General features: G+C 42.9%; 2 protein-coding genes across 2 annotated transcripts in view; both read left to right on the top strand.

Moving 5' to 3' along the window:
* LOC311244118 (filamin-B-like) overlaps window positions 1–21,254 on the top strand; it is a gene marked incomplete at both ends in the record, with an annotated part of 61,582 nt that extends 40,328 nt beyond the window's left edge. The window contains 22 exons of the mRNA XM_084333529.1: window positions 72–235; window positions 582–705; window positions 868–1,031; window positions 1,126–1,249; window positions 1,891–2,054; window positions 2,408–2,531; window positions 2,730–2,896; window positions 3,066–3,189; window positions 3,731–3,884; window positions 5,101–5,290; window positions 6,428–6,675; window positions 8,297–8,386; window positions 8,617–8,722; window positions 8,824–8,964; window positions 9,126–9,248; window positions 10,112–10,285; window positions 10,535–10,717; window positions 10,813–11,016; window positions 11,699–11,851; window positions 13,859–13,981; window positions 14,256–14,522; window positions 21,232–21,254. Of these exons, the coding sequence (XP_084189655.1) occupies window positions 72–235; window positions 582–705; window positions 868–1,031; window positions 1,126–1,249; window positions 1,891–2,054; window positions 2,408–2,531; window positions 2,730–2,896; window positions 3,066–3,189; window positions 3,731–3,884; window positions 5,101–5,290; window positions 6,428–6,675; window positions 8,297–8,386; window positions 8,617–8,722; window positions 8,824–8,964; window positions 9,126–9,248; window positions 10,112–10,285; window positions 10,535–10,717; window positions 10,813–11,016; window positions 11,699–11,851; window positions 13,859–13,981; window positions 14,256–14,522; window positions 21,232–21,254 (3,334 nt within the window). The remainder of the gene's footprint in view (window positions 1–71; window positions 236–581; window positions 706–867; window positions 1,032–1,125; window positions 1,250–1,890; window positions 2,055–2,407; window positions 2,532–2,729; window positions 2,897–3,065; window positions 3,190–3,730; window positions 3,885–5,100; window positions 5,291–6,427; window positions 6,676–8,296; window positions 8,387–8,616; window positions 8,723–8,823; window positions 8,965–9,125; window positions 9,249–10,111; window positions 10,286–10,534; window positions 10,718–10,812; window positions 11,017–11,698; window positions 11,852–13,858; window positions 13,982–14,255; window positions 14,523–21,231) is intronic.
* A 235-nt stretch (window positions 21,255–21,489) lies between these two features.
* LOC311243484 (filamin-B-like) lies at window positions 21,490–24,591 on the top strand. The gene is made up of 4 exons (XM_084332720.1): window positions 21,490–21,603; window positions 22,043–22,153; window positions 23,427–23,582; window positions 24,393–24,591. Exons 1-4 carry the CDS (start codon window positions 21,519–21,521, stop codon window positions 24,578–24,580), a joined length of 540 nt encoding a protein of 179 aa, XP_084188846.1. The 5' UTR covers window positions 21,490–21,518; the 3' UTR covers window positions 24,581–24,591.
* The last annotated feature ends 1,486 nt before the right edge of the window (window positions 24,592–26,077 follow it).

Raw genomic sequence — 26,077 nt, 5'->3', positions numbered from 1 at the left:
GATTCCAAAAAAAATTGGAATTGGTGGCGGACCTCAGGTTTGGTTGTTCTTTATCTCTTGGAATTTTTCAGGCCTCACCAGTTTGACGTCTTGCCAGATGATTCCAGTAGAACAGTGAAAGTATCAGTACCAGGACTGGAATCAGGAGTCTGTGCCCAAGTCCCTCAGACCATCACTGTTGACTGTAGTCAGACTGGAGAGGCTCCAAAGTCTGTAGCTGTTATGACACCCAGTGGTAAGTGTTTGATAAAAAAAAAAATAATAATAATAATAATAATAATAATAATAATAATAATAATAATAATAATAATAATAATAATAATAATAATAATAATAATAATAATAATAATAATAATAATAATAATAATAATAATAATAATAATAATAATAATAATAATAATAATAATAATAATAATAATAATAATAATAATAATAATAATAATAATAATAATAATAATAATAATAATAATAATAATAATAATAAAGGCTGTTATTTTCTATTCATGCCACTTAAAGATGTGCTTGAATGGCATAGTTGTTCATTTGTCTCAAGTGTAAAGTCCATGTTATCATATATTCAGGTAAGATGGAGCTTTTGGAGGTGACTGAGAACAGAGATGGGACATATTCTGTTGCCTACTCTCCTTCTATGGACGGTGCTCACTCTCTCATGGTGAAATATACAGATGGAGATGACTTCAGGAGGTAAGACTGTTAAGAGGATTTTCGCAGCATAATTTCCTACATTTACAGTTTGTTTACGTACTGTACATACTCAATTACTTATAGAAAAAAGCTAAATGTTTAAGTAATGTAAAATATCCAGTTAGGCTACTTGGTGTAGCTAAATCTAACAATGTGTTTCAGTCTCTCTGACTTCCAAGTTCTACCCACCAACGATGCCAACAAGCTGAAGGTCTCTGGTCCAGGACTGGAGGCAGGACTTTGTGCCAAAGATCCTCAGACCTTCACTATTGACTGTAGCAAGACTGGAGAGGCTCCAGAGTCTGTGGCTGTTATGACACCAAGTGGTAATCTATATTTTATATCAACTCATGTATCAATATAATGTGGTTATGACTCATAGATGTTTACATTAATTTGCCATATGAACTGTGCAACCAGGCAAGATGGAGCTTGTCAAAGTCACAGACAATGGAGACGGGACTTACTCAGTGGCCTTCACTCCTTCTATGGAAGGTGCTCACTCTCTGGTGGTCAAATATGCTGATGAAGATGAGTTTTGCAGGTAAATATGCTCATCTCAAATTTGAACAATACACTGTCTTCTATGTGTATATAAAATGGATTCTGAATTGTCAACCGTTTCTTTTTTATTGTATTTATTTATTATTTATTAGTCCTCACCAGTTCCAAGTGTTACCAGATGATTCCAATAGGAAGCTGAAAGTATCAGTTCCAGGACTGGAATCAGGAGTCTGTGCTCAAATCCCTCAGACCTTCACTTTTGACTGTAGTCAGACTGGAGAGGCTCCAGAGTCTGTGGCTGTTATGACGCCTGATGGTAAGTATCTGATTATGAACTACTGAAAACAAGAAACTGACATTTTTCATGTTTCATGTTCATGTCACCTGATTTGTAAAACATAGTAGTTTAAGCATGCAATGCACATTATCTACCGTATTATATACTGTATATCCAGGTAAAATGGAGGTTCTGAAAGTGACAGACAACGGGAATGGAACATATTCTGTGGCGTACTCTCCTTCTGCTGATGGTGGTCACTCTGTCATGGTGAAATATGCTGATGAAGATGAATTTAGCAGGTAGCTCGAAAATAATTTATTTTATTGTTGTTTTTTTCATCTTCTTACTTCCACACAAATTCCAGTAGCTTCAACTGATGAGTTGTCTTTACTATTTTTCAGTTTATCCAACTTCCAAGTTCTACCCACCAATGATGCCCACCAGCTGAAGGTCTCTGGTCCAGGACTGGAGGCAGGACTTTGTGCCAAAGTTCCTCAGACCTTCAATATTGACTGTAGCAAGACTGGAGAGGCTCCAGAGTCTGTGGCTGTTATGACACCCAGTGGTAATTTGTTTTGATATCAACTCATGTATCAATATAATGTGGTTATGACGCATATATGTTTATATTAATTTGCCATATGAACTCTCTGTGGCTGTTATGGCTCCAAATGGTGAGATTATACATTTTAGGCTCTTCGTTTTGGTCAGTCAATCACACTAGTTACGACTAGTACATACACATCATGTATTTTATTGTTTTGCTTTTATTGCACTGTGTACAAAAGGGATCTGTAAATGTTTTACAGCAATTCCAATTAAACATCCAGTTAACAAGTATAATATAGATAATAAGAGGGAAAAGACAAACAAACAAACAAACAAACAAACACACACAAACGTTCTTTCGTTATTCAGGCAAGATGGAGCTTGTCAAAGTTACAGATAATGGAGACGGGACTTACTCAGTGGCCTTCACTCCTTCTATGGAAGGTGCTCACTCTCTGGTGGTCAAATATGCTGATGAAGATGAGTTTTGCAGGTAAGGATGTGAAAACAACTGCTTTATTTCTAATTAAAGGGATAGTTCAGATTTCTGGAACCTTGGCCCTTTCCTAGTTGTGCAGGTAAAACGATACTGTGGTTGAAGATGGACATGTTAATCAAACCATTACAAGTGTATTTGGTAGAATTGGACTAATATATACTATTTGTTTCTTCTTCTTTCATTTACCAACAGTCCCTACAGCTTCCATGTTTTACCCACCAATGATGCAACAAGCAATATGAAAACATCAGGTCCAGGTCTGGAAGCAGGAGTTTGTGCCAAAGTTCCTCAGACCTTCAGTATTGGCCGTAGCAAGACTGGAGAGGCCCCAGAGTCTGTGGCTGTGGTGATGCCAAATGGTAATGGCATCTGTTATCAATGTTTCAACCAAACACTCAGTTGAAAGATTGTATGAAATAGTTGGTGCATATTTAATTCAAACTTGTGCTCTCTAACACCTGTGATCTCTACCACATGTGCTCTCTAATACCTGTGCTCTCTACCACACATGCTCTCTACCACATGTAGGAAAGGTAGAACTGGTAGAGGTGAAGGACTGTGGAAATGGGAGCTACTCAGTTGCCTGGTCTCCTACTATGGACGGTTCTCATTCTCTTGTGGTCAAATATGCTGATGAAGAAGGTTACTGCTGGTGAGAATGTATTTTTAATGTTACGATATCTTCAAATGTAAAATCTTTTTACAGACTTCAACATACATAGGCTGTTTGGGGCAGCTGGGCACCTACCACCGCAGAGACTCTCGGTTCGAATCCAGATGTCAGCGGTACCTCCGGCTTGGTCAGTTGTCCCTACGAACACAATTGGCAGTGTTTGCGTGTGGGAAGCCGGTGGGGTATGAGTCTTGGTCATTGCAAACAGCAACTTCTACTGATCGGTCGTGGCGCCTGTTCAGCAGGGAGGGGATCTGGGGGAGATAGTGTGAACCTCTGCATGTGTTATGTTTTCCTAGTGAAACTCCTCGCTGTCAGGTGAAAAGAAGCGGCTGGCAACATATGTATCGGAGGAGGCATGTCTCCCCAGACCGACAGTAAGGCAATGCGTGCAACGACCAGGAAGGGAATTGGCATAACGACTAAATTGGGGGGTGGGAGAAGATTATAGAAAATCTGTATTGTATTTGTATTTAAAAAAAAATTATACATAATTGATATTTGATGTTCTTGTTTGTAGCCCCTCCCAGTTCCGCGTGACGTCCGCTCATGATGCTGGTAAAGTCCGTGCGAGTGGTCCTGGCCTACAGTCTGGTCTACTTGCCAGCCTGCCTGCTCACTTCTCTGTTGATACCACTGAGGCAGGAGAGGGTGAACTATCAGTGGAGATTGTCGTGAGTTATTTGAGAACCTCTTTGGTTGTTCATGTATATTATATACTCAATATGTTTTTGCAACAAGATAATGTAGTGGCCTTTACATTTCCTGTTTCCATGGAATAAAAAAAAAAAAAAAAAAACACTCAGTGGACACTTTATTAGGTGTACAGGTGTACCTGATACAGTGGCCACTGAGTGTATTTCAGTTATTTAATCAGAGCAGCATAACTAGACCACATACCACTTTAACATCATCTTTAATCCGAGCAGCATAACTGGACCACATACCACTTTAACCTTTAGAGGTCAATGGATCGAGAATTGAATACTCCCAAGCACTGGAATACACACAAGTAATGTAGAATGCATACTTTTACTTTAGATACTTAAAGGAACTCGCCAACATTTTGGTAAATTAGCTTACCGTCTTCTCCAGAGAGAGACAAGAAGATAGATACCAGTTTCCTCTCTGTGCGTTTAGTAGAAAGCTATCTGGCTGCATGTTAGCCTAGTTTAGCACAATGAATGGAAGCGAACATGACCGGTTAGCCTAGGCATTGTCCAACTAATAATAATAATAATAATGGATTGGATTTATATAGCGCTCTTCGTGACACCCCAGAGCGCTTACAGAGTCCATTATTCGTTCATACACAGTCATACCGGTGGTGGTAAGCTACAATTGCAGCCAGACTCACGGAAGCGTGGCGAATAATCATCGCCTACGGCCCCTCCGACCACCACCAACATTCATTCACATGCATACGAGGCAAGTAGGTTAAGTGTCTTGCCCAAGGACACAACGGCAGTGGGATGGACATGGGCTTGAGCGGGATTCGAACCACCAACCCTTCGATCATTGGACGACCCGCTCTACCCCTGAGCCACGCCGCCCAACAAAGAGAGTAAAACACCTCTCCTGAAGGCTAACCGGTCATGTCCGCTTCCATTCATTGTGCTAAGCTAGGCTAACATGCAGCCAGATAGCTTTCTACTTAACGCACAGAGAGGAAACTGATATCTATCTTCTTGTCTCTCTAATTTCCCAAAATGTTGGCGTGTTGTTTTAAGTACATTCAATATCAAATACTTCTCTACTTTTACTTAAGTAGAAGGAGGACTTTTACTTTTAGCAGAGTACTAATTTATCTGGGTATTTTTACTTAAGTAAATGAACAGTGTACTTCTTCCACCACTGGTGTATTTGTAATGAACATGGGTTTCACCTCAGGATCCAGAGGGCAGATCGAAAAGACCCTGCATCCATGACAATAGTGATGGGATCTATGAGATCACCTATGTTCCCGACAAAGTGGGAGGCTACAAGATCACAATTGAATACAGCGGCGAAGAGATCCCCACATCACCCTATCATGTCTGGGCTGTTGCAACAGGGGACGCTGACAAGTGCATAGTTACAGGTGAGAGATGTTACAAGTTACAACCAAAGATGGTAGAGGTTGGGTAGAGACTTGGTAGACTGTTGCAAATATCCTCTCGTATTAACAACATCTAATAGTCTGTGATCTTAAAGTGTTGTTGGTATTCTGATCAATACTAAAACTCTCTTTGGACAGAACAAGGGTTAATGCCCACTTGTGCAGACAGGAAGTGTTGTCTGATGTCCCCAGCCTTTTACAATTGAGTTCATTATCTTTGTTTATATCCACTGTCTGTGTTACAGTATGACCGTGGGTTTTATAATATGTAATAGGCCTATGACATGTAATGCTATACGACTCAGACGCATCTCATAAACCCATGTTTTAAATTCTTGACATTCTTAAAGACTAGTTTTGCTGGTGCACTCTACACTTAAATGTTTTTTTTTATTTTTATTTTTTTTTATTGTGGATCCTTATTAGTCTACACCAAAGTGAGACTACTCTTCCTGGGGCCCAAACATAAAAAATACAAACACAAATAAAAGTTAAATACAAATATAAAACCACAAACATTGAAGTACCGTACTCATCACAGAAAACATCACAACAAACAAAACAAGTGAATCAAAGCTCACTCAATATTCATAAGTCAGATATGATATCACAATTCTCCAACCATAAATCCATATTCCCTAATCAGTCCATAAGAACAAAACAGATACAAATCGTTTAAATGATTTTAACTCATAATATAGCATAACTTTCCCAAGTCACCGATCACCTTTATATTTCCATACTCATTTCCATAATAAGTCAATGACCAAAATGTATCTCGTTATTCCTGAGCGCAATTTTAAACTTCCTTTTAAACATAAATTTGTTCCTTACCATAGTTATATTTCTCGGTATACTATTCCAATAAGCAACTGCTCTATACATTACCGTCTTTTTCAGAGCATTTGTTTTTGGTAGAGGTAAAGTAAAGCATGAATCTAATGCTTGCCTTGTGTTATATACATGTCTCATATTAGTTGGGTACAGTTGTGAGTGCAAACCTTCCGGTTTCCCAGTATTCCAGATATTAAAAAAAAAAGTTACAGTTGTTAAAAAAAAAAAAGAAAAAAAAATGCAGTTGTTTAAACCAGCTATGCTGCTCCTTCCTGTCTCCTCCAGGTCCTGAGTTGGGCTCTGTCATTGGTGCCGGGGAGGAGATTGGCTTTGTGGTAAACACTCAGTCTGCAGGTACGGGGAAGGTCTCCTGCACAGTTCTGACCCCTGATGGGACGGAGCTGGAGGCAGATGTTATTGAGAGGGACGACGGGACATTTGAGATCTGCTACACTGCCACCCAACCGGGGAACTACATCATATCAGCCGGCTTTGGGGGAGAGAGTCTATTCACTAGTCCATTTGAGGTCATGGTAAGATACCTTTATTGTCCCTTCTCTAGATACCATCATGTATTGATGCTTGACCAACTAGAAAGATGTCTATGAAGATAAGGGACCATGGTAGCACAGTGTTTAGCTCTGTTGATAAGGGACCATGGTAGCACAGTGGTCAGCACTGTTGATAAGGGACCATGGTAGCACAGTGGTCAGCACTGTTGATAAGGGACCATGGTACAGTGGTCAGCACTGTTGATAAGGGACCATGGTAGCACAGTGGTCAGCACTGTTGATAAGGGACCATGGTAGCACAGTGGTCAGCACTGTTGATAAGGGACCATGGTAGCACAGTGGTCAGCACTGTTGATAAGGGACCATGGTACAGTGGTTAGCTCTGTTGATAAGGGACCATGGTACAGTGGTCAGCACTGTTGATAAGGGACCATGGTACAGTGGTTAGCTCTGTTGATAAGGGACCATGGTAGCACAGTGGTCAGCACTGTTGATAAGGGACCATGGTACAGTGGTCAGCACTGTTGATAAGGGACCATGGTACAGTGGTTAGCTCTGTTGATAAGGGACCATGGTACAGTGGTCAGCACTGTTGATAAGGGACCATGGTACAGTGGTCAGCACTGTTGATAAGGGACCATAGTAGCACAGTGGTCAGCACTGTTGATAAGGGACCATGATAGCACAGTGGTTAGCACTAGGGCTGTCCCCGACTAAGGATTTGGATAGTCGACTATGATTGGCCAAAATTTGCCGTTAGTCGACTATTAGTAAAAAAGATTCAATAAAAAAAAGTATAATATATATATATCTTTTTATTTTTTATTTTATCATTCCATTTGGGCTGTGGGGGTGCTTAATGTCTGAAGGAGTCGACTGAAGGCTTCTTGTCCTCTGCAGAAGCATGCAATTGGTCCACTGATGGATACATCTTGATATTTGTCTAGTCTAGTGTGTTCATTAGATGGGTGAAATCCTCTTTCAGTGCCTCTGTGCCTGTTTTCTTAGGCAATTAGCCTCTGGTATGCGTGCCATTAGCGTTAGCCATGCTTCTAGGCCTCTTTTCTTTTGGAAAGAATGATAAAAAAAAATACAAAAATTATATTTTTTTTATTTTTTTTGTATTCGACTAAGAGGTTGGCAGTCAACTACGGCTCCTCTAATCGACTAATAGGGGTCAGCCCTAGTTAGCACTGTTGATAAGGGGCCATGGTAGCACAGTGGTTAGCATTGTTGATAAGGGGCCACAGTGGTTAGCACAGTGGTTAGCACAGTGGTTAGCACAGTGGTTAGCACAGTGGTTAGCACAGTGGTTAGCACAGTGGTTAGCACTGTTGCCTCACAGCAAGAAGATCCGCGGCTCGAACCCGACCGGGAGGAAGGGGCTTTCTGTGTTTGCATGTTCTTCCCATGTCCTTGTGGGCTTCCTGCCACACCATAAAAGACATACATAAGAAAGTACTCCTGCCATTGTCCAAAGGACTGGTGTTAGAACTGCAGTTGGTCCCCAGGCGCTGGACTGTGGCTGCCCACTGCTCATAAACAGTCAGCATGGGGTCAATGCACAGGAGTTCTATGCTTTGTCCTGGGAATGTGTTAGTTTGTTTGCAGTTCTATCCTGGATCTTTCTATGTGCACACAGGCACCCGATGATGATGATCATTTGGAAGTGAACCACCAGGTTTCCCACTCAAGGCAAAAGGCCTCATCCAGAGATGGTCCCCAGCCTTCGGTAAGACTATTCTCTGCCAATACAAAGAGTGCATATTCACATTATAAGTACAGGATCTGGCTGAGAAATATGTGACCAACCTCTCTCTCTCTCGCTCTCTCTCTCTCTCTCTCTCTCTCTCTCTCTCTCTCTCTCTCTCGCTCTCTCTCTCTCTCTCTCTCTCGCTCTCTCTCTCTCTCTCTCTCTCTCTCTCTCTCTCTCTCTCTCTCTCTCTCGCTCTCTCTTCATAGATGAAGCATGGCTCCTACATTCCTCTGAGCAGTGTGAACCAACTCACAGGGTTAATGCCATTTGACATTGTTATGGTTCCTGGTCTGGCTGATGGAGAAATAATTGGTGAGATGATAAACACAAGCATTCCAATGTCTTTAGCGGTTGTTAATGTCTTTGTGCTTCTGGCACTGGTTGTAATCGCTCTCTCTCTCCTTGTTTATCAGGGGAGGTCCACATGCCGTCTGGGGGCAGGTCCCAGGCGGTGGTGATCGATAATGGAGATGGAACGGTCACTTTGACCTATGATCCCACGGAGGAAGGCTTGCATCAAATGCACATTTCAGTCAATGGCACCACTGTCGCAGGTAGAGCTTAGATTCTTCTAGTTTTACTAAGGAATTGTTCTTTACCTGAACCGCATGTATTGTTCAGGGCGCGTTTGTTTGTATAAGCCACATATTTGGAGGGATCGTACAACACTTTATTATTTATTATTCACTTTATTATATAATCTGACTATTTTCAGAGAGCCCCCTCCAGTTTTACGTGAACAACGCCAACAACCTGGAACCTATGGCTCATGGACCAGGTCTCTCCTACGGCTTTTCCAATGAGATTGTGGCTTTTACCATCTTCAACAAGAACTTGGGTGAGGAGGAGTCCATGTGCTACACTGACATTCAAAACAATCTACTGCCAGTGGGGGGAAATACCTTACTGTCCTATATACAACGTATAACGCATGGCGTATATCGCGCCGGTTATGGTGACTGTATACTGTATACTTTTCTTACTCATAGTATATATTTAGATTCTAGTGTTTATTGTAACCATCATCATCATCATCTTCATTTTACGTCCCTATTTTCCCACTACAATGAGGTTGGACGGGCGATGACTCCACGCCACTGGAGTCATAATTTTTGGTTTGTAGCTAGTTTTATACCTCGGATGCCCTTCCTTACAGGTAACCCCATTGTCGGTGAGGACCTAGCCTTTTGCGTATTCCTACACACACAAGGCAGTGCGGTTTTTTTTCAGGGTTTTCTCCCTTAGCCTTTGCGTATCCCTATACGCACACACACACAAGGCAGTGCAGCACCCTGTATCCCTAGGTAGGGAGGCTAGAGAGGGTACTAACACTTGCCCAAGGTGGACCCTCAGACTAGTGGAGGGAAGGAGTTGTCTTACTTCTCCATTCTAGTTCGGCCTCCGCTAGAACTAGCCACTAACCATATTTATTGTAATGTATAATATTACTGATGGAGCATACAGACCCTCATCTGCACCTTTGATCACACTGCCGACTTGCTCAAATGCGTATATTCAGAGTTAATTATATCGTTTACACTGCCTATTTTTACTCTCTACTGTACTATAATTATATTGCCTGTATTTTTGTCTTCTACTATTACCATGTCCATACCTGTACCCTCCTTCCCCCCTCCCCCATGCTGCTATGATGCCTGAATTTCCCCAAGGGGATCAATAAAGGAATATCTTATCAACCAGGTGAGCTGGACATCGCCCTGGAGGGTCCGTGTAAAGCCCAGATCCGCTGCTTGAACAACAGAGACGGCACCTGCACCGTCACGTACCTGCCCACCAAGCCTGGAGAATACCGCATCGCAGTCCGTCACAATGACCAGCACATTGCAGGCAGTCCCTTTACTGCTAGAATAGCTGGTAAGTAAAACTCGTTGATTAACCCTTTCACTGCCACACGACAGAATGTTAACCGGCGACCGTCGGTTGTGTGATAGTAAAGGGTTAACCTTCTGTGTGTCGCCGCAGTAAAAGGGTTAACCGTTTTGGTAGCGCGGCGGTGAAAGGGTTAATTGAGAAGTTGCACAGGAGCACTTCTAGTAAAGGTTGTATTGTACAAATGACTCTCCTTCTATGTCATGAAACCTCACCTCCACCTCATGACATCAGGCCCCAGGGTGGAGTCTGGATGTGATGGCAGCCAGCTGAGGTCCCAGGTGAGTGTGGGAACAATAGCAGACTTCACCCTGGACATCACGGAGGAAGACATCAGCCTGCTCAGCGCCAGCATCGCCTCCCCCTCCGGCCTGGACGTCTCTTGTCTGCTCAAGAGGCAGCCTGACCGCCACATAGGTGAGGGTACGACGTCTCGCAGGGATCTATCGCTTGGTTTTCACATAGCAAAATCAGTTCCAATAAGTCTACCATCCTGTTTTTCTGTTGCGTAGGTATTTCTTTCATTCCTAAAGAGGTTGGAGAACACCTTGTGAGCGTCATGAAGGATGGAGAGCACGTGGCCAACAGTCCCATCCCTCTCAACATCACTCCGTTCGAGATTGGCGACGCCAGGCGGGTCAAGGCGTTCGGTCCAGGGCTGGAGAGAGGACTCACTTACCAGATGTCAGACTTTGTGGTCGACACTCGAGAGGCAGGCAAGTCTCATGTAATTCAATATGATCAGAAACAATGAGATATTCTGCTGAACGTTATGAACCATGGTGTCAAAAAAGAAAGAAGTGGAAAGTATTTATACTTGATGTTATTTGATACTTGATGTTGATACTCGATGTTGATATCTGATGTTACTTGATACTTGATGTTATTTGATACTTGATGTACTTTATGTTATTTGATACTTGATGTTATTTGATACTTGATTTTATTTGATACTTGATGTTATTTGATAATTGATATTACTTGATACTTGATGTTATTTGATAATTGATGTTATTTGATACTTGATGTTGATACTTTATCTTATTTGCTACTTGATGTTATTTGATTGTATTGTATTGGACTTGATGTTATTTGATACTTGATGTTATTTGATACTTGATGTACTTTATGTTATTTGATACTTGATGTTATTTGATACTTGATACTTGATCTGGTAAAGAGAAGGTCAGCGCTAATCTTCTACACATAAAAAGTCTGATTTATTGGACAGACATTCTGCCCCTCAGGGCATGTACTGACACTGATGAAGCCCTGAAGGGCAAAACATCTGTCCAATAAATCAGACTTTTTATCTGCAAAGGAAATGAGAGCGGACCTCTTCTACTTCTTGAAAATAAAAGGCATTCACATGTAACTTATAAACATCATGTGCTGCAGGCTACGGTGGGCTGACATTGGCTATTGAAGGACCAAGTAACGTGGAGGTCCGGTCTGAGGAACTGGAAGACGGAACATGTGGAGTCTCTTTCTGCCCTACAGAAGCTGGAGCTTACACTGTTTCTGTCAGGTTCTCAGAGGAACATGTGCCAGGTAGGTGTGGAGTCTCTTTCTACCCTACAGAAGCTGGAGCTTACACTGTTTCTGTCAGGTTCTCAGAGGAACATGTGCCAGGTAGGTGTGGCTCTAACGTCCTCACGGTCAAGGGTTCGCTTACAATGTTCGCAATAATGAAACAGAATACCGTACACAGATCAACCACACACTCACCTGGTGCACAGACAATAACCTCCTCCTCAACTCATCAAAAACCCAAGAACTCATCATCGACTTCAGACACCAGCCAAACTCCAAAACCCCCATATCCATCTCCGGCAAACCCATAATCACCACAGACTCCTTCAAATTTCTCGGCACCCACATAAGCAACAACCTTAAATGGAAAACCAACACAGACCACATCCACAAAAAATCCAATCAAAAACTCTTCTTCCTCCGCCAGCTCAAAAAAATACAGAATCAGAAAACATCTCCTGCTCCGTTTTTACCAGGCCATCATTCAAAGCATTCTCACCTTCTCCATAACAGTTTGGTACAGCAGTCTGGACATTCACTCCAAAAACAAACTGCAAAGAATAATCAATAAATCCTCCAAAATAATCCGCACCCCCCTCCCATCACTCGAATCACTCCACCGCCAAAGCACAATAAGAAGAGCAAGAAAGATTATCTCTGACCCCACTCACCCAGCACACCACATCTTCCAGCTGCTGCCCTCCGGGAGACGCTACAGATCCCTGACCACCAAAACATCCCGCTTTAAAAACAGCTTCTTGGGCGGCTAGGTGGTGTAGTGGGCAAGGCGCTCGCCATCAATGCTGGAGATGCTGGGTTCGAATCCAGCTCTCGGCGTTGCTATCAGCTTGGCTGGTCGTTCATACTAACACAATTGGCAGTGTTAGGGGTGGGAAAGCTGATGGGTGGGTCCTGGGCGTTGTGGACAGCGACCCCTACAGTTCGGTCGGGGCGCCTGCACAGCGAGGGTAGGATCTGGAGGGAGGTAGTGTGACCTTCCACACGTTACACTCTCCCGGTGAGAATCTGCGCTGCCAGGCTGGCTGCCGGCTGACTGCACATGCGTCGGAGGAAAGCATGTGACAGTCTCCGGCCTCCCGGACCAACAGTAGGGGGGAGTGCGCAACAACCAGGAAGGGGGTTGGGAATTGGCATAACGACTAAACAGTGGGATGGGAGAAAAATCGGAAAAAGGAGGGGGGGGGGGAAGATATATATAAAAAAATATATAAAAAAACAGCTTCTTCCCCACTGCCATACGGACACTGAACTCCCTGTAGCAAACCCTCCCCCACGCAACCCCCCCTACCTCTGTTGCTATGGACATGGACATAAACTATGGTATTGTGGTCTTTGTAATTATGTATTTATGTATTTAACTGCATGTAGTATGTATGTATTGTAAGTGATGTTATATGTTCTATGTTGGAACAATGCTGTAACTGCACTGAAAACAAATTCCACCAGCCTGGCTGGGTGGTCATTAAAGAATCTAATTCTAAATTAATGAAAATGTTTGGATCAAATAGGATATATTGGATAAGACCCAGGTCATGGGCAAATGCTTTTTATGAATTATTAGTACATACCGTGTAATTTTATTTTGTTGTTTGTTTGATCTGTGTTTTAATTATTTATCTTACCTCTGTGATGTATGTATCACCTGTCTTTTCTTTTTTATAAAAATTGTTGTCCCCTTTCCCTGTTACCCTTCAAGAGGCCCTTTTGTCCTCTCGCCAGGCCGTAATTGTAAATAAGAATTTGTTCTTAATTGACCTGCCTGGTTAAATAAAGGTTAAATAAATAAAATAAAATAAATAAACACATGCTTACAAAAATAATAGTTTAATGCATGATTAATATTATACTGTATAAGTAAGTAAATATACTGATAATACGTATATAGATATACAGTACACACACATACATATTAATCTGAATGTGTAAGTCAGGGAAACTGTTCCAAGTATCCATAATCAATGAAAAACACATTTTCAATTCTTACTGTTTTAAAAACATTTTCAGGGAGTCCTTTTACAGCAGTGGTGACAGAGAGTGGACACATGAGTGAGAGCATTACTCACTACCAGGGAACTGGCACCATTGCCAGCATTGGGAATGTATGTGGACTCAACTTCAAACTACCAGGTACAGAGACACCACACCCAGGCGTCACCTATCTGACATCTGATCATACTTTCTACAGTATCAAAGTAAATGATAAGTACATTTCGCAGAGTACATTTTACTCAAACTGATTACATTTTACTCAAACTGAGTACAATTTTACTCAGTTTGAGTCAAATGTACTCAGTTTGAGTAAAATTTACTCTGCGAAATTTACTGTGTACTAATTACTGCTCTGCTCTGCTGCCACCTTATACCGTATTTTTTCTAATATGAACTCTTCTCTTTGGAGAAGGACTCGACCTCCGCCATATGTCCGCTGAGGTGTCCAGTCCTTCAGGTGCCACAAAGGAAGCCACTGTCACCATGACAGGATGTGACGTCTACTCTGTGAGCTTTGTGCCCAGTGAGACAGGCGTCCATGCAGTCAGTGTACGGTACAAAGGCCAGCTGGTCCCAGGGAGCCCTTACCATTACACCGTCGGTCCGCTTGGGGAGGGTGGACCAGAGAAGGTGCAGGCCTGGGGACTCGGGCTGCAAAGTGCTGAAGCATGTGTCCCAGGTAATAGTTTTATACACAGTCATGATGCGAGTGTAGCTAGCGGTTTACAGTATTACGCTCTATTGTTATAACCAGGCTTTGCTCACATCTACAGCACACACCTTTAAACAGAACACACCTTTAAACAGCACACACCTTTAAACAGCACACATCTTTAAACAGAACACACCTTTAAACAGAACACACCTTTAAACAGAACACACCTTTAAACAGAACACACCTTTAAACAGCACACACCTTTAAACAGAACACACCTTTAAACAGAACACACCTTTAAACAGCACACACCTTTAAACAGAACACACCTTTAAATGGAATGATTGATTGATTGAAAACTTTATTAACAGATTGCAGAATGGGTACAATACAGTACGGCTCAATACAAACAATTGTTAAGGGGATGCAGACCAGAGAAATACTTTTGTCTTGTTTACATCAGTATCGAAACACACCTTTAAACAGAACACACCTTTAAACAGCACACACCTTTAAACAGCACACAACTTTAAACAGAACACAACTTTAAACAGAACACACCTTTAAACAGAACACAACTTTAAACAGAACACACCTTTAAACAGCACACAACTTTAAACAGCACACATCTTTAAACAGAACACACCTTTAAACAGAACACAACTTTAAACAGCACACATCTTTAAACAGAACACACCTTTAAACAGCACACAACTTTAAACAGCACACATCTTTAAACAGAACACACCTTTAAACAGCACACAACTTTAAACAGCACACACCTTTAAACAGAACACACCTTTAAACAGCACACAACTTACCGGTACATCAGATGGTACATCAGACGGTACATCAGACATCCTAGTACTTTGGCCTTTTTGCAGCCGGAGTCTTTTGAAGGAAACACAGACACTGTTCCTATTGACCACGATTGTATTCAGCCTGTATAAAAACAGTTGGAAGAACGCTTAACGTAAGGTTATGTATATAACCAAGTTCTATGAATTATGGTGACACTCAGCATCAGTTGCATATATCTCGCTTCAGTGGATATGCACTGAATAAATTTCAAAATGTACCAACATCCGTCTGACCACACCCCCATCTGCTGCCTACATACGCAGGGGTGGGGCCACACACTCATCTCCTTCCCAACAAATTTCACCACAATGAAAGATCAAGGGCCGCAGTGGCGTCCTGATGCTGAGCGTCACCATAATTCATAGAACTTGGTTATATACATAACCTTACGTTCTATTTCATTATGGCTCCGCTCAGCATCAGTTGCATAACAGGAGCTGAGCGGGAGCCAAAGCTCGACAAATGTACCCCGCTGAGGCCCCCCACAACCATCAGACCGGGGAGGACCGAGCCCCCCGACCCTCCCTAATGGAGGATACCCTCCCTATTGGAGGCTTATGGGAGGGAGACGGATCCGACCGTGCGAAGAGGAACTCAAGCGACTCAACGCACAGGGTGAGCAGACCGTGGCTTGACCCCACGACTACGCACACGCACAACCCGCATGCCACCAGGGAACGAACGGAAGGAACAACCCTCGTTACTGCCCCCAAAAATTACGGGGGCAAGAGCAAACTCAACCCCGTGGCAAGGCCGTAGCAGCGGAGCGCGAAGGAAGACCCAGACCCACTGAAGGGACTGGATCCCCTGGAAAAAGGGGGCCCGGAGAGGTCAATGCCGCCAGGCATCAAGACCCCACCAGGCGGTCATTTAGTGACACCGCCCCCCACATCGCCAGCGTATTCGGACAAGGCCCCTCCAAGAGCGGGCCCTTTCCCCCCAATAGTACACCGCCTGGCACACTGACCCTGTAACACAGGCAGTCAGCATGGCCGTAAAGCACTCAAAAAAGGTTAACCAACGGAAGCAGACAGCGCACCAGGGAAACCAGGCAGCAGGCTGTAGACCTGAGCCTGGAGCACTGCGGACGAGACAGGCGCCAAAGGGGTCAACTGAAAACAGCCCCCCCGGCGGAAGGGGCGTATGCTGGCGTTGTTGAGCACCATGACAAAGCCTCCATCAAAAAAAAACCACCCAGAGGGGTCGAGGCAGAGAAGGCTGACACGATTGGCAGACGTCATGAACGTGCAGGGGCACACTCAACCGGATAACCCGGGAGTTGACTCTGCTCCAACACACCAGGGAATCAACCACCCTCTTGGTACACAGACGGTGGTCGTTCCTATAACCCCTCAAGAAAAAACTCCAAAACACACCTGCGGGTATACACTGGCTATACCGCAGTACAAGTGTTTCAGTTTTCAAAAAAGGGTTATTCCAGGCCTACGGGTCGACGAAACATTACTTCGGACCGGGCCCGGCGGCTCGGGAAGCACACAGGGTTACCAAAGGAGGTCCAAAAGACCACCCCAACAGCCCCCTCTTCGCCACGCGTGAGAGAGGAGCGAAAAGAATGGAAAACCAGCCCTAAGCGTACTGCACTTGGTATTCCCAGGCGGTCTCCCAACCAGGTACTAACCAGGACCGAACCTGCTTAGCTTCCGAGATCGGACGAGATCGGGCGTGTTCAGGTTGGTATGGCCGTAAGCCATTACAATAGTGCAGAGTACAACCTGTACCCAACAAAGGGTCTCCATAACGCCTAACCCTGTGACACCCGGGCCGACCCGGCATTTTTCCCCCTGAAAAAAGCACAAGTCCCTCAGGGTACCAGAACAGCAGCTCTGCGTCCCCGGCGGACAACGGGTTAACTGACCTGGACCAGCGCAACCAGAACCAGTCCCGTGCCCTAACCACGCCGACATGCCCACTCCAGGAGAGGGGGCAGGTATGCGTGTCGATCTAAAACATGAAAAGAGGGCGCCACCCAGACGGTCCCATTTGTACCGCGCTCAGTGGCCCACCCCAAGGGCGTGAGACCCCTCTACCTATGTTCTGATCTATTCCTTTAACATCCCCCAGATATGAACGAGAATTCGTCGAGACAACCTAGTAAACTGGCGCTCGGAAGAGACAAAACTCCATCCCAGTTGCCCTATAAAAACGCTGTTTTAATAACAAGCAACCAAGCCTCATGCGTGATTCCCATCAGAAACACCCAGAGCCAGCACTTACATATGCGTCGAGACCCAAACACATCAATGGATAGTCTAACAAGACACCAGACATTGTTCCTCCAAGTCGCCTGGGAGAACGACAAGGAGCCGTCGTGCTTCATGTTCTTTCCTCTTTTTAATTAAAAAAGAGAAAGAAACACAGACTGACATGAATCCCACGTGACGCGGCTGAGGGTAAAAATTATTTTCATTTTTACATCCCACCACCCTCTCCACAGGGAGGAGACGGGAATCCCCAGAGAGACTTCCCACGCGAGCTGTATAGATTGAAAAGAATATTGCAACATTGAGCTATGTAACACTTGGGTTAGGGCTCTCCGAGGAGGAGGCACTGAACCAATACACACTCAATAATCGAATTGAATCGAATACACACACAATAGAGCAGAACTCCTTTTTGAAGTTCTACTCACCTTGACAATCTGAGGAGGAGGCTCTGAAACTCTGAGGAGGCTCCCTCACTGGGAAGGAGAGTCCGAACTCACAGAAGGCACTTCTCTCTGAGGAGGAGCTTCGTGAGGAGGAGCTCTGACAACTCCCTGAAACAGATCCATAACATGGACCTGAACAACCCACGGAAGTCTTACCACTAGAGACGCGCTCAGTGACGTACTCTATGGCGGGAGAATTTCCGCGGTGCACACACCCAATCTTCCAGGGCGTGGGACCAGGAAACTCCCCCCCCCCCCCCCCCCCTCTTACCCTAACGTACCGAACAGCAACGTGACAGGAACCTTGAAGGACAGGAGGTTTTAACCCCTGACCAATCAGAAAAGGGGAGGAAAGGATTACCAGTTCACCCCTTTACGACCCCTCACCCATGATACGATGTAATGACAAGTAGAGCATGACACAGTCATAGCCTGCTACATGAAGCATCGAACAGCCTCACATAGCTCATGCTACCTGAGTTTTACTAAGGAAAAACACAGAATAGAGAGGGCCCCTTTAAGAGCCCCGGTCCAGACTTACACATGTGCTTCTGTGGGCCAAACCTAACCCAGTTGTAGATCACAAAGACACACACAACCCTTCATCACAACAAAAAATGGCACAGTACACTCCTACTACAGAGGAACGCCGTTTTTCATAACGAGAGAAGACAGAAGTCCTCGATTATGTATTGGCCACAGGCCTTGGTAAGCACACATGATAAGTGACCAAACAATCTTTTCTTTAGGAAAAAAATTGTTTCTCAAGCGGAAAGCACAACCCCAGCAATTAAGCTGAGGGTTACATCGTATCCCCACAAACACAGTGACACAATATATTGTAAACAACATGTCTGAGAGGAGGGGGGGGAAGCCCCAGGGAAACCGGGAGGATCACCCCTCCTTCCTTACTCTTGATACGACCAAGTTGAACAGGTAACCCTGTTAATATGTGAACACACTGTTCATTGTCATTACAGGCTGAGAAAAGAATTCATTCCTCAATCACATGTCACTAAGCATAGCTTCATAGGTTAATTAACCCCCTTAGTTGTGAGTTCACGTTACATGAACACACATGTTCTCATCACAACTAACCAGATCATTTTTACACATGTAAACAACAACCCGATTTCTATGGAGAGAGAAGCTATACCAGTGACAAGACAATTCACACACAACACGCGTCGTATCCTCAATGTATTGCAGCAACACACGTTTTGGAAAACATCGTTATTACAAAACATTTAGAAGGGAAGGAAAGAAGAAGTGTTTAAAGTCCGGTCGGGACTCCTACCCTGAGTGCAGGCCAAGATAACTGCAATCTGGTTAACGGGACACCGAAGTTGAACACGCATCTCCTGTGTTGGCGACGAGGGTAACGTCGCTGCGCCACCCAGCCGCTACGTTTCTCGATGTTGACGCAGTCCTCGCTGGCAGGGCTCCCGGTGTAGGTTCGACTAACATCCTCTGTCAAAGATGACGTCGTAGTCAGAGTGTTTAAGGCATGTTATAGTCATAGCAACGTTCAACAGTGTAGTATTAAGCTAACAGCCGCTCTCGACTGATAGCAACAAGCTAACGTTTCCTAGCCTAGTGACACAACGGGCTAGCGCCGCAGCTAACAGCTGACTGGCTAACAAGTAGGCCACAACTAGCACGCAAGCTAAGCAGCTATCACCTGAACTGTACACAACGACATAACAAGCCACACTTCAGACAGGCCGCCGTCTGAAACCCTCCTCATCCTTTAAGAGAGAAGAGAAAAAGAAATGTCAACACAGTTTACAACGGTGATTTTACCAGACATACGGCGGAGCCGGCACAAGTCCCATCTGGGCTGCAGCCGACTTGAACATGGATCTTCCGATAACGAACATCCATGCCCACATTTCCTCGTTTAGGGTGTACTTCCACTCAAGTGAAAGATGGGGCCTGCACGGGACAGAGAAGCATCCGCTTGTCCAGAGAATCCTGGGTTCACCAGGTCCTGGTCGCGGCCCACTAGTTGACCATCATGGGCTTCAGACCAAGATCCTCCGCCGTCGCCTAAGAGGCCGAACAGAGGACCCTAAACTGGGGCCGGCTTTCGTAAAAATGGTCAGCTAGCCCCCATAGCACTAACAGACAACTGGCGCTCGCAAGCAAAACATTACTCACCCAGGCTCGAAAACAACCAGTCCCTCACAACAGACGGTGCCTTCCACAGTCCAGCTGCATGGCCGGAGGGCCAAACCCATCCAGCCGCAGCAAAGGAGGACTGCAGTTGGGGAGTATATCAGCGACGCGAGCCCCTAATACGAAAAAAACGGTGGAGATTTAGAATGATCATCATCTTCCAGACACTCCAGTGACGAAGACAATATCGCCGTATTTTCTCGAAAATAGTGAGAGAGAAAATAAAGATATAATGTCAACGTATCTCCTTGTTCTTCTGTTTTCCTTTCTCCAGCTAATACTTTCTTCCTCGCCAAGTGATTGGTATACAGGCACTATATTGTGGATGAAATTTGAGAAGGAGATGAGTGTGTGGCCCCACCCCTGCTTATGTAGGCAGCAGATGGGGGTGTGGTCAGACGGATGTTGGTATGTAAAGGTACATTTTGAAATTTATTCAGTGCATATCCACTGAAGCGAGATATATGCAACTGATGCTGAGCGGAGCCATAATGAAATAGAACATTGTTTCAAGGATTTGTTTTGTTGGTGCATCATGTTAAGTCAAGCAATTACTTTCAAACACTGGGCACCATTGAGTGTTAGGTTTGATGTTGTGTATGTCATAAATGTCACTATGAATTGAAAATGGGGGACCCTGATGTAAACAAGACACACGTCTTTCTCTGGTCTGCATCCCCTTAACAATTGTTTGTATTGAGCCGTACTGTATTGTACCCATTCTGCAATCTGTTAAATAAAGTTTTCATTCATTCATTCATTCATTCATTCATTCATTCATTCATTCATTCATTCATTCATCTGTTTTCAGGCCTATTTCTCCAGTCAGCTGCAGGATATTTCCTAATTTCCCTACCTGGACATTTAATATTACGCTTATGAATCTCCAAGTGACCTAAAACTAAGAAATGTCAGATTAATGTCTGAGCAACGATGGTCTTCAGCATGATTTATATCTGTGTGTTTTGTCCTAAAGTTGTAGTTTATGAACAAACATCATCTAATCCCTGTTTATTCCCTGAGTAGTTTTCCTCCAAAAAGAGACGTGACGCGACCAAAATAGAGGCGTGGCGATCAAAATTCAGTGTGATTGACATATTGGCAGTCTGATAGGTCATTTACCTTTTGGAAACATTAAGATATATTGTCCTTGTACTTTTCTTTTAACCGTTGGAACAAATTAAGATATAATTGAGTTCAGCCGTGGACCAACAGGTCCGTTACTAAGAAATGTTGAGTGATCTTTTATTTCCATTACAGCTGATTTCAATATTTGGTCTCGAGAGGCGGGACCTGGGAGTCTGTCAGTGACCATGGATGGTCCTGGAAGAGCCCAGCTGGTGTTTGAAGACAGAGAGGATGGTTCCTGTGGGATCTGCTACACGGCCACAGAACCTGGTAGAAATATGATCACATGGAACTATTATACTGTCAGCTTAGCCAACATATTCATGTATTCATTGATTGATTGATTGAATTGATTGATTGATTGATTGAATACTTTATTTTGAATCAAATAATCAGATAATATCCTCGACATGCATTTATAATTAATTATACTATATATACACTATATTATAACAAATAATACTTTGTTGTTGCATCATGAATTTCACCAATTCCCTATACATTATACATCACATATACATTATGTATAGAAAATAAACTCTTTGTTGATGTTCAATGATCATTACCGTAATAACAAGAAAACATACAACCAAAACAGTACGCTGGCCCTAATAATAATAATATATGAATAATGACAATAATATATTAATAATGACAATAATATATTATTAATAATAATAATAACATGACATATTGATCCCTCTTACAGGCGACTATGAGGTATCCGTGAAGTTCAACGACGAGCATATTGAAGACAGTCCGTTCCTGGTGCTGGTGTATGATTCTGCAGATGATGCTGTGGCACAGATCAAACTCACAAGTAATATCATCCTCCATCATCTTCATCATCAATGTTTCATATTGTGACTGATATTGATACAATTATTACCCATAATCCTTCACCATGTCTTCATACACTGCTTTCTTCCTTGGTGTAATAATGTAGGTATTATAATGTAGTAATGTAGGTTATATTTTGGTCACAGCCAAGAGAATGTGTTGTTTCCAATCCCTCTTTGAAAGACCATCATGGAAATAAACCTTTGGACTTCACTGTGATAGATTAGATTAGATTAGATGAGATTAAAATGTATTGTCATTATACAGTACAGTACAACGAAAAGAGGATTGGTATCCAACCAGACTGCAAATAACAGTAAAGTGCAACAGCAATATGCAATGTACAGGTGATCACATGTATGTACAGAGTTGTAATATAATATACAATGTACAGGTGATCACATGTATGTACAGAGTTGTAATATACAATGTACAGGTGATCACATGTATGTACAGAGTTGTAATATACAATGTACAGGTGATCACATATATGTACAGAGTTGTAATATAATATACAATGTACAGGTGATCACATGTATGTATAGAGTTGTAATATACAATGTACAGGTGATCACATGTATGTACAGAGTAGTAATATCAATGTACAGGTGATCACATGTATGTACAGAGTTGTAATAATAATAATAATAACTTTATTTGTATAGCACTTGTCATACAGAAATTGCAGTTCAAAGTGCTTCATAACAGTATGAAATACAGGCATAAGCTAGCATAAAAAATTAAATACAGAAAGATAGAGAGGTAGCAAGGTAAGGTAAATCACAGTTTTTCAGTAATACAAATAATAAAATAGAATAGATTAGATATAAAAAAGTGCGGTTTGATTCAGTTTTAAATAGGCTAAGAATTATAAAATAGAACGGACAGTAAAAAGTGTGATAAAATTGTTCAATAAAAACAACAGAGCAGTGTATCTCTCTTAATACTTTGAGTTTCTTTACAAAGTTCTAACATACAACAGAGCATCGCTCTAACATTCAATATAGTATAGTAATAGTAATAATTAATAGTAATAGTAATATCAATGTACAACAGGTGATCACATGTATGTACAGAGTTGTAATATAATATACAGGTGATCACATGTATGTACAGAGTTGTAATATCAATGTACAGAGCTGTAATATCTGACCTTCTCTAAGACTGTAGAGTTTATTTTGGTGGAGCCACTCAGTATAAGCTATGAATCTTTTCATCATCAGTAAGAACAATGTATTAATCATCCATAACAGATCATCAGAGGAACGGATTAACCAGCGTCTGTGGAACGTCTACTCCATGGCCTTCCTTCCTGTCCGACGCCTCCAAGGTTGTCGCCACGGGCCGAACCCTGAGAAGAGCCTTCATGGGGAAGAGAAATGTCTTCACTGTGGACTGCAGTAAAGCTGGTGAGCTGGTCATGTGTCTTCACTGTGGACTGCAGTAAAGCTGGTGAGCTGGTCATGTGTCTTCACTGTGGACTGCAGTAAAGCTGGTGAGCTGGTCATGTGTCTTCACTGTGGACTGCAGTAAAGCTGGTGAGCTGGTCATATGTCTTCACTGTGGACTGCAGTAAAGCTGGTGAGCTGGTCATATGTCTTCACTGTGGACTGCAGTAAAGCTGGTGAGCTGGTCATGTGTCTTCACTGTGGACTGCAGTAAAGCTGGTGAGCTGGTCATATGTCTTCACTGTGGACTGCAGTAAAGCTGGTGAGCTGGTCATATGTCTTCACTGTGGACTGCAGTAAAGCTGGTGAGCTGGTCATATGTCTTCACTGTGGACTGCAGTAAAGCTGGTGAGCTGGTCATGTGTCTTCACTGTGGACTGCAGTAAAGCTGGTGAGCTGGTCATGTGTCTTCACTGTGGACTGCAGTAAAGCTGGTGAGCTGGTCATATGTCTTCACTGTGGACTGCAGTAAAGCTGGTGAGCTGGTCATATGTCTTCACTGTGGACTGCAGTAAAGCTGGTGTTGAAAACTAAAATGAAAAACTAAATACAAATAAAATACAAATCTACAATAACCCTGGTTGAAACACGCACGTGTGAGTCTCACAATGGCATATCCCACATATCCAGGTCCAGCTTAGCTATTTTTACATCACAAACATTTCAACACACCGGCCTTCTCCATTTTACAGGCTCACAGTGACAGTGCCATCTCTGTCTGATAAAACCTTTGAAACTGAAACTTTTATTTGATCCTGTTTCTCTTCCCAGGCACGAATCTCCTCCTGGTCGGTATGCACGGCCCCACCGTCCCCTGTGAGGAGGTGACAATCAAACACCTTGGCAACTATCTCTACGACATCAGCTACGTCGTCAGGGAGAAGGGCAAATACATCTTGGCAGTGAAGTGGGGAGAGGAGCATATTCCTGGGTCTCCCTTCCGTGTTGTTGTTGCATGAGGGTGTCCCGGGCGAACAGGGTGGTGTAGAATGTCTCCACTACACCAGTGTAAGATTCCTGGGGTGGAGTGTAATCACTGTGCTGATCTCTCTTTCCTGCTGTTCCTGGGATTTGTAGTCTTCTACTGAAATGTAGTTTGATTTGCAATGCTCATCAGATAATATTCAGGACATTTGTAATTCTGTCTTTCTTTTTGTGGCATTAAATGTGTATTTCAATACATTGATATAGTTGTTGTTTTCTTATCCTTTGTGTCAGTACCACCATCTATATAATGTTTAGTTTAGTTTATTAGGATCCCCAATTAGTTACAGCATTGCAGTAGTTATTCTTCCTGCGGTCCACAAAATATCGTACATTGTGACTCAGTGACTGTGCAACATAATACTTACATCATAACATGACATTACAAGTAAACAGGACAAAGGACTAACTTGTTTAAAGGTGAATGTTTAAAGTGAGTGTGTGCATGTGGATGTGTGTGCAGATATGTCAGTATACAGACTGACATAATACTTACATCATAATATATAACAAGTAATACGGACAAGGACTAGAGACTTGGACTAGTACACACACACACACACACACACACACACACACACACACACACACACACACACACACACACACACACACACACACACACACACACACACACACACACACACACACACACACACACACACACACACACACACACACACACACACACACACACACACACATACAAGCTCCAATATACAATAATCCAATATACAATAATCAACTATTTGATTCTTTAGTTAAAATGTAACATTGGCTACTGAATACAAAACATATCAATATGCTTCAGATCTGTAATTGTTTGATCAAGATGTTTGAGTGTTTGATGCTACAGGCAAATTAAATGTGTGTGGAATAGTTAAAAGCTCACTGCGCCGACTCAAGTCACATGAGGCTGAGTCTCTGGTCTGCGTTCACTTTAAAGGATTGACCGAATTATGTAGTGGCCCAGATTCCCCCAATTATCACCATCAATCAATGACTCAACCCATCCTCCCAGAGCAGTGTGATCTGCCCGGGCTACTGCTCTCATACGAGGAGAATTACTGCTGGATTTCATCATCTAAATCAAAGGTGAAGTTGAATATTTATACTTTAGTCCCACATAGACAGCAACCGCAAAGCAAAGTAGGCTACTGTATTTGCACGCAGTCAGACTAATCAATAGAGCTGATTGACTTCTGTTGGTTTCTCAATCACATGATGTACCAGCCGATAACAGGACACACATGAGGCATAACAAGCTAATTATCTGAAGTAAGTTGGGAATCTTTTTCGATGACATATCTCAGGACTGTAGTACATTGGAGTGATGAATACTGTAATAGACTGTTTTACTGTGTAAGTTTGACATCTAAAGTGTATTAATTATTAAACATTTTATATAATTAAAAATAACCTCCCATTAATCATCACGTACCCTATGAGAATGATAAAGAAAGTGAATAATT

The sequence above is a fragment of the Notolepis coatsorum genome (genome assembly GCF_963971535.1).
Source record: "Notolepis coatsorum genome assembly, chromosome: 17".
Classification (NCBI taxonomy): domain Eukaryota; kingdom Metazoa; phylum Chordata; class Actinopteri; order Aulopiformes; family Paralepididae; genus Notolepis; species Notolepis coatsorum.
The sequence above is the reverse complement of the archived record's forward strand: the minus strand, read 5'-3'. Positions and strand labels throughout refer to the sequence as shown.